At 42.4% G+C, this 12,948-nt stretch overlaps 1 protein-coding gene across 8 annotated transcripts in view; it reads left to right on the top strand.

Annotated features, from left to right (window-relative positions):
* The window catches only part of IQSEC1 (IQ motif and Sec7 domain ArfGEF 1), a 291,177-nt gene that overhangs the window by 247,569 nt on the left and 30,660 nt on the right, over positions 1-12,948 (top strand). For all 8 annotated transcript variants that reach the window (XM_058844751.1, XM_058844749.1, XM_058844752.1 and 5 more), the window contains 2 exons: positions 2,637-2,916; positions 3,439-4,703. In XM_058844751.1, coding sequence (XP_058700734.1) covers positions 2,637-2,916; positions 3,439-4,703 — 1,545 coding nt within the window. The remainder of the gene's footprint in view (positions 1-2,636; positions 2,917-3,438; positions 4,704-12,948) is intronic.

Genomic DNA, 12,948 nt, shown 5'->3' with positions numbered 1-12,948 from the left:
TCTCCAGGTTGTCCTGTGTTGGCACTCAGGGTGACCTGCTTCATGACCTGCACTGAGGTCAAGCCTGCACATCTGGAATTCCCCAAACTCCCTTCTCTTCTTACAGATGAGTGTTTTATATTTGATAATATAAATTATTATTAAATGATGGAAGTTGGCTCAGTGACTGCTTCTGCCAGCTCTGTGCTGCTCTCCTCAGTGGAGCAATCCAGCTTGTCATCCTTACAGCTTCACACAAGTCATATTTGTTGACATATTTTTCTTCTCCAAACATATGTAAAGCAGAAGTAGAAAGCAAGCTGCTTTTCTTTGCCAATGAAGTTTCACTTTAATGAAATAATTCATATGGAGCTTCAGCTGCTCCTGGGAGGCCCAGGAAGAGCTGAGTGGGGGAAAGCCTTAAAGCCTGTGCACATGTGTTTCCTTGGAAGGGCTGCTGTGGTGCCTTCTGTGAAAGGTAATTACTTCCATGCTTCAAAGATCAGGTGGCAGGGAATAGGCCCATAAGCAAAATGACATCAAGTTTTACAGTAAGTCAAGCATCACATTTATGTCTGGCAAAAGTATAAAAGGCATGCTAAAAATTAAGAAGAAACTTCAAGAATTAACTTTAGTCAGAACTCTGGGCAGACATCCTTCCCACTTCTGATTAGGGCAGTACCCTTTTTGTTGAGGAAAAGGTTAAGGGATCCATCGAAGGCAGTGTTACTAAAATGTCAACAGGAGGCTATAATCAGCATGGAAGGATTATTAAATAGTTCACAATGGAAGGGTGAGGAAGGCAGAAAACGTCAAAAGAACCTGAGAAGATAATTCCAGCCTTCCTGTTACAAACAAATTTGCCATGCTTGCATGGAAAGTACTTACAAATAAACTTGCAGCTAGGATGTGATATTCAAAATAGCAGAGCCTCACAGCTGGCAGAACAGAGGAAGGAATTTTGGTGTTTAAAGAACGTGAAGCAGCTCAGTATCATAACGAGTCTTTAATGGATGCTTCAGAAAAAATGATCTGTTTGTTTTTAGTGGGAGGTTACACAGTTTCAATGTCACAGGCAGAACTCTGGATAGTTTATCATTCTTAAAGTGAAAGCCAGCTATATCGTGGAGGGAAAGGGATTAGTTTCCTGTCAGCTTCCTTTTTTGAAAAAAGCAGTGTGTGCACACTGCAAATATTTCCAGCTTGGGTTAAGTATGTTTGAAAATACCTTTTGGTTGGAGTCATATTTTGATGGGCAAAGAGGGAGGGCTTGCTTTCAGTTTTATATGCTTATATAGAAGCATTTTAAGAAATCTAAGGGGCTTTTTTTTCCTTCTTCCCTTTAAAAAGTACAAACTGTTCAAGCTGGGAGAGTTTGGCTGGGGTTAACCCTCAGCTCTTCAGTCTGTGGAGAACATTCTTTAAGAAATTGCTCTGTGCTTTTGAAGGGACAGCTGAGAGATGACAGGAGGGCTTTGGTTTTTAAGTACATATGAATGAAAGAAAAAAAATACAGGGCGTGGTGGGAATGTGGAATTTTACTTTTTTGGAGTTTGGATGTACCTTTCCTAAAGCAAAAGGTAGAAGAAGTGCTGCAGATGCTTGTACTTGTATTTGTACATGTGTGAAGTGCTTACTGAGTCTTTTAAGGGATTAAAAAAAACCAACTTTTATTTTCCTGTCAATGCTCTGTGCACACAGGATGAGACAGACAGTAAACAGTACTGTGAAACATGAAAAAATGGAAGAGTGAAAGTGCATATATTGCAATGTGAGAGTGCCCTGCAAATACAGCCCAAATACAAATTCCTATTAGTCATCAGTACTTCAGAATACACCTAAGGCTCAGTTTCAAAATGTTTCCTATTGTGTGCAACCCTTTTAACATAAAAAGTCTTTTTCCTTTCCTTTATTCCTTAGCAATAACACTGTTCGTGTGGAAACAGAGTAGTTTCTTCACCAGATAGGTGCCATTGAGCTTTCTTCACCTGAAACCATGTTGGTTTCATTAGCTGGAAACACCCTTGGGATGCTTTACTCCAAAACCTGCCAGAAGTATCCCATGGAAGCAGCCCTTCACTAGCAGGGAAATAAATGAGATTTCTTCTGCAAGTACTTTTCCCCAACATTAGTTTCTAGAAACATCGTAGCTCTCAAGATCCATTAAATACCAATCTCCATGAAAATAATCCTTTTATGTCAAATTGTAATATAAGGGTAAGAAAATATTGCTTTAATTCATCAAAGCAAAGAAAGACATAAATAAGCATCTGACATTTAGAATGGAAACACTTGGAAATGAGCAGTCTTATAAGAAATGAGAAGTTTTCATTCACTTTACAGAGTAGTTGCTGAGTGACTTAGGATGTTATAAGTAATTAGTGTAGAAAGTTAAATAATGCTTGAAACCTCCATTCTCCTGTTTGACTCATGCTCTAAAGATGTCATGGGCATGACAGATTGAGAATTGCAAAAACTACTGGGGAAAACCCATGGTGTTTGACATGAAAGCCACGTTCCTTGTAATGCCTGCACGTGAGCAACAAAACTTGCTAGATGCCTACACAAAATGAAACTAAAGCAAAACTGTGCTGTCTGCTGTTGAGAATTTTGCAGGACTCACCCAAGGCTTTTGCTGTCTCTCTTCTGTTGTGCAGCGTTGAGGGGGAGGCTCCCAGCAGCGAGACTGGAACGTCCCTGGATAGCCCCTCTGGCTACCCGCAGGGCCCTATAACGCACAGCTCTGCTCTGAGCCCCGAGCACTACGAGCACCCCTACGGGCTCTACTCCATCACGCCGGGCCAGCAGCGAGCCCGCCGGCCCAAGCTGCAGCACTCCACCTCCATCCTGCGCAAACAGGCTGAGGAAGAAGCCATCAAACGGTCCAGGTCGCTTTCGGAGAGCTATGAACTCTCTTCAGACCTACAGGATAAGCAGGTATTTGAGCTTTGGTACCTCATTTGTGCCTGTGAATTGAGAGAAGACTTTTTTAGCATCATTTCAGTTGGGACTTTTAACTCTCTTATTCTTTGTCCCATATACCTTCCCCACCTCCTGGAGAAAAGTGTAAAAGATATGTTAATACTGTCAAAAGTAAAAAAAGTTCTTGGAACTGAGATTTTATGCTCCAGGAGCATACTAGAGTCATGCAAAATATTTTTCTAAGAAAACGAGTCATTTTGAAACCCAAGTATTTTTGTTGTCACAGAAAAGAAGGAACAACTTATTTCAAGTGATATTATCTTATATCTGTGAGGTGAATTAATATATTTCTGTATTTTATGGTGTAATTTGCAGATGACTATTCCATTCATTATTGGAGTTTTGAGTTTTTACTTTCAAAATCAATATACAGATGAAGTATATTAAAGTCGTTATGAGAGTTAAATGTTTTTGTAAGACTTTACCCTTGTCCCGAGCTGCATGAAGTGACAAGGGGTGCATGTGTTCCCGTGGCAGGTGGAGATGCTAGAACGGAAGTATGGGGGCCGTCTGATCACCAGACATGCTGCCCGCACCATCCAGACCGCCTTCCGCCAGTATCAGATGAACAAGAACTTTGAGCGCCTTCGCAGTTCTATGTCTGAGAATCGCATGTCAAGGCGCATCGTGCTGTCCAATATGAGAATGCAGTTTTCCTTTGAAGGACCTGAGAAAGTCCACAGCTCCTACTTTGAAGGAAAGCAAGTTTCTGTTACAAATGATGGGTCAAAGCTGGGCTCCCTCGTACCGTCGGAGTGCGATGAGCTCAGGGAGACAGCTACCATGAAGTCCCCGACAGCATCCACTGATTTCACCGATGCCATAACAGAACTGGAGGATGCTTTTTCCAGGCAGGTGAAATCCCTGGCGGAATCCATCGATGACGCGCTGAACTGCCGCAGTCTGCATTCGGATGAAATCCAGAGTGTGGAGCAGGTCAGGAGCAGGGAAATGGAGAGGGAGAGCTGTGCCCCGAGCAAACCAGCAATCCACAATGTGGATCACAGGAAGCTGGATGAGATGACAGCGTCCTACAGCGATGTCACGTTGTACATTGACGAGGAGGAGCTGTCCCCACCCTTGCCACTCTCCCAGTCTGTGGACAGACCATCCAGCACAGAGTCGGACTTGAGGCTCCGCTCCATGAACTCTTCCCAAGAGTACTGGTCCATGACCCATAAAGATGATAAGATAGACACTGATACAAGCTGCAGGAGTACCCCATCACTGGAATGTCAGGAGCAGAGGATGAGGATGGATCACCTCCCTCTGCTCACTATCGAGCCGCCTAGTGACAGTTCCGTGGATTTGAGCGATCGCTCGGAGAGGGGCTCCTTAAAGAGACAGAATGCATATGACCGAGGCATCACCAGCCAGCAAGGCAGCCCTAAACATATCCCTCACAGCATTCCTGCCAAGATCATCACCCGGGAGGAGCAGGAGGCCAGGCACAGGGCTAGGCCCATAGACAGTCATTTGGCCATCAATGGCACAGCAAACAGGCAAAGCAAATCTGAGTCTGATTACTCTGATGGAGACAATGACAGCATCAACAGCACTTCCAACTCCAATGATACAATAAATTGCAGCTCAGAATCCTCTTCTAGGGACAGCCTAAGGGAGCAAACCTTGAGCAAACAAACATACCACAAAGAGACTCGAAACAGCTGGGATTCCCCTGCCTTCAGTAATGATGTTATCAGGAAACGCCATTATAGGATCGGGCTGAATCTTTTTAACAAGTAAGTATAGCGGTTCCTGCCTTCCTCTCTGTGTCACTGAGAATGAACCAGGAATATTTTTCTTGAATCAAGTAAGATAAGACTGCTGTTTGGTACTGACATTTCAGTGAATAAACAAGGTACTTCTGGTGACTGTTCTTGTTCAAGGTTAAGTTGATGTCTTCATAGTTCAACAGCTTCAAGAACAAAAGAGAAAAATGTAGTTATGTTTGTAGGAACAGTAGTAAATTATTGAAGATTAATCCAACTCCTTTCTCGGGGAAAAATATTATGGCTTGATCCTGATCCATTTTTTGGTGTTATGTTATAAAAAAATGCAGATTTCTTCTTGCCCTAATCATGTAGGTGGTGTAAAATTCATCAGATGGGAATAAGAAACAGCATGCAACATATGATGAGTTTCCTGTTTAATGCTGGCAAGGCCTGGAATTTTTTCAGTAGATTTCATTAAAACTGTGAGGCTAAAAGCCTATACACTGAATATCTTTTATAGTAAATGAATATTTATTATTATTTATCATAAAACTATCATAAAATTTGTATTTCTGCCTATGACTGATAGCTTTCCTATGTTTTCCCTGGGTTTGAGTGACTTCAGGCCTCCTTTTCAGGTAGCAGTGCTTTGATGTGTTTGGATTGATAGGTAGGTGGTTCTTCATGTATTTGTTGTAACACTGCAGACAGATAAAGCTTTTTGGTGCCATCACATAAACTGTGGATTACAGCCCCAAGTTCGGCTGTAAACACTTTAATCTTTGTGAAAATGCCCTTCTTGGAGCTTCCAACCAATTGGAATTGTGTAAGTAGTAGGATCACTGCTTGTGAAGTTGAATGGCTGGGAAAATACATCAATTAGCTCTTTTTGAGAATATTTGAAAATAACATCCTTGGCAGGGCGGCTGAGGAGGAAGGTGTTGATGCAGCTGGCTGACATTTAACACTTGGTGTTTGCCTGGGTTTTGCACAGCAATTAAGCCTCGAGCAGTCAATGCTCAGTGAGCCTCAGACTTGGTAAAAGTCTTTTGAGCCAGCTGCAGAAGTGTAGGGAAAAAGTGAATGGAAAAAGTGCTCAGGCAGCATGCAGGGGTGAATGAGAGCATTGGAAGCTGTCAGGTGCTGCTAGTTACACATCAGTAGGAGGCTGAAAGTGAAAAATTAACATCAGGAACAGACAAGAATAGAGGTAATAGAGGTACCAAGAATAGATCTGTTTGAAACAGATAGAAGTGACCTTGCTGCATGGACTTGCACAGAGATAAACCTGTTTTATTGTTGTGAGGTGATGTGCAGCTCCTCAGCAGGGAGTGCTGCAGGACAGGGCTCTGCAGAGCTCCAGGCAGCACCTCTGAGTGGCATCTTTTGCTCTGTGTGATTTCATTTTCCCCACTGCATTTTATCTCCAGCATTGATACCGAACTGAGAATTGTCATTACTTTCTGCTGAATCAGTGTGATTCAATTGATTTCTCAGACAATCCCCAAATAGCCCACATATCCCCACACGTCTTGGGTTTTGATTGTGACCCTTGAAGTCTGAGGATTGTGACATTTTTGTTAATGTGCAGTGTCAGGTTTTGAACTATCATAGAGTGTGGTGGTGCGTAAGTCTATGAATTCTTTTGAAAAGGGAGCTGGAAAACCTTCAAAGCTTTATTCTTGTGAAAGCTCAGGAGTCTCTAGAGAGTGTATCAGGTGGGACTGAAAATTACATCTTGAGGTGAGTGGTCAGTGCAGTGGTCAGGTCAATGCAGCGGAGTCACTTCACTGTCTTTTCACCACATTATCTTCACAACACATTTATGATCATAAAACAAGGGAGCAGTGGGAGTGTTGGCAGCAGCTCCTGGGAGGATGTGTGCTCCACCCAGGAGGAAGCACTGAAGGAAGTGGCTTTGAACTTATCTACTACAAGAAGGCAAGTTTTTTTCCAGATGTCTGTGTCTACCAAAGGAAATTTTAGGGATGTCTTTTACAAGGACTTCAAGTTAATTTCACTATGTCCTTGAAATCTTCCTTGCAAATTAAGATCCCAAGCCTTAATTAACAAATGTCTTTCCTTTGTGATACATGAAGCTTGGCTGAAATGCAAAGAATTAAGAATCTTAACGAATTGCATGAATTATAGCAAATACTTCTGCTTTGTTCAGTAGAAGGATTAAGATTTTAAAAGCATGAAAAGTCACTATCATCACAGTGGAAATTTCAATTTTTAACTTTTCTGGCTTTCATATTTTAATAACAATTTTCAGAAGCCAAAGTGCAGTTTTCTTATCAGAGGCTCTTTGTTAGGATAGGCAGTTATGGGTGGGATAAAAGTTGAGCACAGCTGGGGGTCCTGTTCACGTAATCACTGATAGATGCAAAACATCAGTAGTACAAAGCTCCTTGGAGAATGGAGAACAGAGGACATTGGGAAAAAATTATAGGTAATTGAAAATCACTTTTCTGGGAGTTGTATTGGAACATGTCCCTGGCCATGGCAGAGGGTTGGAATAAATAATTTTTAATGACCCTCCCAGCCTAAACCATTCTGTGACTCCATGATTATCACTTGATCATGGATTTTTTTTTCAAACTGTAACTTGGCCTTCAACTTGGAACCTTAGTGTTGAAAACAGTGCGCTTTTCCAAGGTGTTCTGTAGCAGCTAGTAAGCTAGAAGGCAAAGTATCCCACAAAATGGAATGATTTCTGCCCAAGAAATTGCAACTGAGTAACAGCTTCCGTGGATTGCAAAGGCTCTGAATGGCCGCAGTGATTCTGCCCTGGCAATGAGCTGGCCGAGTATGTTCCCATTCATTCCTCCCCAAAGGAAGGGTTTTGCAGGTGCATGCCCAGAGTGCAGCAGCTCCCAGGGAGTCTTGAGCAGGCCAGCTGTGTTGAATTAGACATTTTCTTCAGTGGAGCTGGAAAGAGATGTGGACTGGGAGAATTACACTAGAAACCATTCCTCACTCACAGGCAGAAGGAAAACACTACCTAGAAAGGTTTATTCTGCAGGCTGCAAATCCTGCCAATGCAAATCCAGCCTTTGAGACTGGTTTGCTTATAAACAAGTCTTCAAGAGGCCTTTTGATCGCTGCTTTAAAAAGAAAAACAAGGAGGAAAAAAAAATGAAAAAAGAGCTGTGATTTCATTCTCCTGTTTGTTTTGACTGCAGGCTGGAAATACCAGGTTTACCAGTTGTTGCACTCCATTCTGGTAGGATCTTCAGGTTCCATCCTGCTAGTGATACACTAATGGTTTTGAGAGATTAACTGGAGCTGAGTGTTTAACCTCAGTAGTGTGAGGAGACATGTCCTGCCCGTGGGTCAGCAGTGCAGGGCTGGCAGTCTGTGCACGTGGATTGCCACAGAATGTGACAGCTGTGCCACCAGGAAGGTGACAGCTCTGGGTCCCTGCCGAGCGTTTGTGGCTGCCAGGTGTGTCTGTTGCTAACACTGCCTGGGGTTACTGTGTCCCCTGCCCGCGGTGCCACACCCAGCAGGGCCATGACAGGGACAGGGACAAGGCAGTGCCTGCTCAGCACTCCTGGGCACAGGGCACAGACACCTTCTGTGCTAGCAAAGCAGTGTCAGCAAAACTGGGACAACTTCAGAGTGCTCTGAGAACTTGTTGCAGCTGTGCCTGTTGTTATAGAAGATGGGAGATAAGGGTTGGCATTGCTCAGATTCAGTTTTTAATCTAGCAGAGCCTGGAGTTGTGTTTAGTGTCTCCTTTGAGATATCAGCTGTTGGAAGGCACTGTAAGTGGTCTTCCCATCTGGCAGGGTTCCTGTGGCATTGTGTTCCTTGCCATGGGAGCCAGTCTTGCTGATGCTGATTGCTGCTATGGCTGATGAGGAGAGGCTGCAAAGTGCAGCTCAGGGGCTGTTTCGCTGCTCTGAGCTTGATGTCAGGGCATAGTTTAGGCTTTACATCCTAATCCTACATGTACTTCTGGGGAGTACATGAACATGACATCACTTTAGAGTGCTAGAACAGAGCTTGGGCCAGCAATAATTTTATAATAAATTTTCCCAGATGCCTTTCACCCCCCACATCCCTTCTTTTGTCCCCTTTTCCTCTCTGGAAAGGACAATGACAAAGAACTGTTCTCCACGTGTCCTCAGTGCATTACAATGCTCTGTGCTGAAGAGTTTGCTGTAGCTTTTTTTATCATTGGCCATTATCAAGGTTCCTGCTATTCCAAAATTCTCCCAAAGGATTTATTGACAGAGATAAAAAGGCTCGAGTATCTGTTTGCAATATGCAATGAGGTATCATCTTTAGCCCCAAAAGTCCTAATGGCTTCCTTTATTGCACAATGGGGATGATTTTATTCCAGTTTGAAACCCACTGTCGATATGAATTGGATACTAATTCCAGGAGCAGACTTTTTCTAACATTTTTAGATTCCCTGGAATATTAATTTAAGAAGTTTTTTAATTTACTAAGTAAATATGAGAGGAATTTGCTGAGTGTTGGTGGGGTTGTACCAAAGCCAATATTACAAATTACAGTTTCTAGATAAATTCTTGTTGGAAATCTGAGGCACACAATAATAATATTTGTGAGAACGCATATTTTTCATTTTCCATGAAAGTAGCTTTAACTCTTCAACAGAGGTATAAGATTTCCATCATTTTCCATCTCCAGGCAAAGACTGAAGGTAATTTGGATTCCTACATACTGTTACAGTCAGAAAGTGCTGCAAGCTTGGTTTCTATTTGGAATCCTTAAAAGTTGCCAAATGTTACTTACTTGGTTTTTAAAAAATAGTTTTAAAAGTAGTCATTAACTTCTGTAATAAGTGCACTAATCTGGTGTGCTCAATTTGCAACCATCATACGTATAAGGAATTTCAGTTAAGATGCTGAACATACTTCCTGTATTGCTTAGAGTAAGTCTCATGACATCCATTCAGCATTCTAATATCTGGTCTCTCAACATGTGCTTTCAGAATGTCCTCCTTTCAGTTTTTAATTTGAAAGCTTATTGGAAACATTTCCAATGATTTTAAACCTTGTAAATACAGATTGAGTAGGAGGGAGAAGGTATAAATCAAACAGAGTTGGTTCTCTTTACCTTTGAACCTATTCTTTTACTAGCTGATCCCTAATATCTTCAATTATTTTTTTTTGAATGATTTGATAGAAATAGGAAGGGGAAGAGAAGAGGCTTGGCCAGGATTTCACAACAGAGCCATTTGCTGTCCTCATGTGTGTGCTGAGAGGGACTTTACTGTTGTTGTAGCATCTGGACTGCAGATTATTCAGGCGCAGATGGTTCCAACAAAAATTAAAATCAAAGCACTCCATGTAACTTGTCCTCTAACATGCTGAGGAGTTAGTAAGAGGAGAAGAATGTTCTTAGTATGACTCTCATTATTTCTAAAAACATTTAGCCCTGAGTGAGAACACCCAAAGAAAAAAAAGCTTTGTGTGTTTTGCTTTGTTCTGTGCATGTTTTGTCTTTTCTCCCAGAGGAGCCATTTTTCCTCCTTTTTTTTCCAAAACAAGTGCTTTGATTAGCATAAATTATATCCCATCCAAAACAGCTGAAATGTAGAACCAATAGTAAATTGAACTGCCAGGTTCAAATATGGGCACAGGGATTCCTTTTATTGCCATTAAAAGACAATATAAACTTTCCAAATGTTGGAAGCAAATGTGGCTTTGCTGCAAGCAGCAATAGCTGAGTGTGAGTGGCCCTGGATCCCTGCAAGAACCATTACCTCATCCCGCCTCCAGCTCCGGCTGCCCTTAAACATTCCGGGCACACTCCTGCCTCTCTGCTAAGTGCCAGGAATGGGAACCGAGCTCTAACAATGCCTGCGTGCCTCCTGTTGGAAAATGAGCCCATGACTGGAGGAATTTAATTGGCTGAGTGGCTCCCAGACAGCGGCTGATGGAACTCTGGGTGCCAGAATTGGAATTCCTTCTGTCTGAAAATCTCCAGTGGTCAAATTTTGAGGGTGACAAATGTGACCAGCTGCCTTTGCAGGAATGCAGGGAACAGTTGGAATAGGGACCTGGGAATGCTGTGTAGGAAAAAAGAGTTAAGGAAAAGGGAAGGTCCCATCAACTCTTTCTTGTGTAACAGTTCATATCTAGCGAGTAAACTGGGGTTTTGTAGGTTGTAAATGGCAAATCAGGAGATCTTTAAACTGTAATTGCACAAAAGGTGTCCCTTTCAAAGGAAATGTGACTGTCAGAGCTTCCCACTTCTACTCAGCAGAGTTCCAGAACTTGAAGGTGAAGTGCTTCTCTTTGGTTTAACTGCGGTGAGGGTGTGGAAAGAGGAGTTAGGGCAGGGACACAAGAAGACATAAAGACAGGGACTGTTCCTTAATTTAAAGGACACAGTCATCCTCAAGTGTCATTCCTGACTACACTTGCATAAATATGTGGGCAATACTCGGCACACAGTTCTAAGAGAGTGTTGTGGTTTTAAAGCAGTAACTAAAAAATTACTTACTTCTTGCTGTGAGATATGGATTAGAACAAGAGCAAAACAGGCTTAAAACTTAAAAGGAAATAAAGAAAATTTATTAACAAAACTACAAGAATAAGAACACCAGAATAAACTTCCAGAAAACCCTTTTATCCCCCACTACCCAACCATTCCCTTGTACACGTGACAACATAGAGACAAAAAACTTTGGAACTTTGGTGTTTAAAAGAGTCCCAATTCCAGCTAGAGTCTTTTCATCAGCCTTTGTAGAGAAACAGAAGTCTTCTTCTGCTAATCTATGGAGTTTCTCACGAGAAAACTATTTCTATTATAGCTTTCTATTTTTCTGATGCCAGCTGCCCGGAAATCTGCCATTAGTTCACTCCTCCCATTTCACATCACTCTGAGGTGTGTATGGGCCATGAGTCTAGGGATGTCATTTTTTAAGGTTGAGTTATTCAAAGGCAAAAGTCTTCTTCATCTGTCTCTGTGAGCTTCGCTGGAAAACAGTTTTCTCATTGCCCTCAAGGCCTCAAATCTTCGTTTCACTCTGTTCCAGCACCTCACTGTATCACAATTACTCTACTTTTTGCTCAAAATCCACACTTTGAACACTCCATTCCTCCCAATATACTCTGTCATGAATTAAAGGAGTTTTTTTTCAGAACACTATGGTCCATCTCCATAGCTTTAACAGAAAAATATTTCAGCTTATAAAGCATCTCCTTATTCTCTCTTCCCCATCTAAAACTTAACTCTTTTCTTCACTGTCTTTGATGGTTTTATGACGTCTTCTTCATGTTGATTGTCTGTCTCTCTCTGTCTCTCTGGGAAAAAGGAGTAATCTGTACGTTTTATCCAGGTAGTAAAAGAATTAAAGTCTTGGAAAAGCTGCAGATGTTCATGGTGTCAGGTTTCAGTTCAGCACCAGAAACTGCAAACCCAGCCAGGCTCCGTTTCTCTCTCCCTACCCCCCCCCCCCCCCCCCACCTTCTGTGGCCTTGCCCGGCCTGGAGGGGGGGGAGGAGGCCGAGACAGAGCCTGTTACCTCTTCAGAAGCTGGAAATCAAAGAGAGCAAGAGAACTCTGGCTTTACATCTTAAAGTGGTGTTCACAAGTTGATCTCACTTTTCAATGGTCAAAACTGCTGTCAATTCTTAGAGATGACCGATAATTGGTCAGGAGAAAAGACTCTCATCAGCCACCAGCAGCTTCAACTTCCTTAGCTCTCAAAACTATTTTAAAGGTAAAGTCACCCCATGACAGAGAGGGAGCCAGTTTTTCATATGTCTTGTCCCAAAGTGGAATGTGCTTTCCTCTGCTGGCAGCTACAAACTCCTGTCTCTGCTCTGTGAGAAATGCAGTGGGGTCAGAGGAGGTGAGAACAACTTCATGGAGTGTTTTGGTCCGTTAATTTAGCTAAAATATTTCATTCTTATTGCCTTCTTTCTTGTGATGAAGGAAGCAGGGAGGGGGATGGGGGGACAAAAAAGCAGGCCAACCACTGCCAAGAGGGAATAATGAGGAGGTAGGAAATGCTCTGGCAAGATGACTCAGGGCTGTTTTCACTAGCAAGGGCTAGTCCAGCTACTGCACTGTGAGTGCTTGGGGTGTGCCTCGTGTGCCTCTCCACTGCACTGCCTGCTCTGTTCCTCAGGAATGATGCTTCTTACACAGGAAAATCCTTTTTCAAAAATAGCTTTAAAGTCTGTTTTCCTTCCCTTATTAGAATGAGCCAGACTTTCTGCTCAGAGGCTTTGAAATGCCTTTGATACACTTTTTACTCTTTTTACACCCTTTTATACACTTTTTA

This window comes from Poecile atricapillus, chromosome 9 (assembly GCF_030490865.1).
Source record: "Poecile atricapillus isolate bPoeAtr1 chromosome 9, bPoeAtr1.hap1, whole genome shotgun sequence".
NCBI lineage: Eukaryota > Metazoa > Chordata > Aves > Passeriformes > Paridae > Poecile > Poecile atricapillus.
This window is presented reverse-complemented; position numbering and strand designations above follow the sequence as displayed.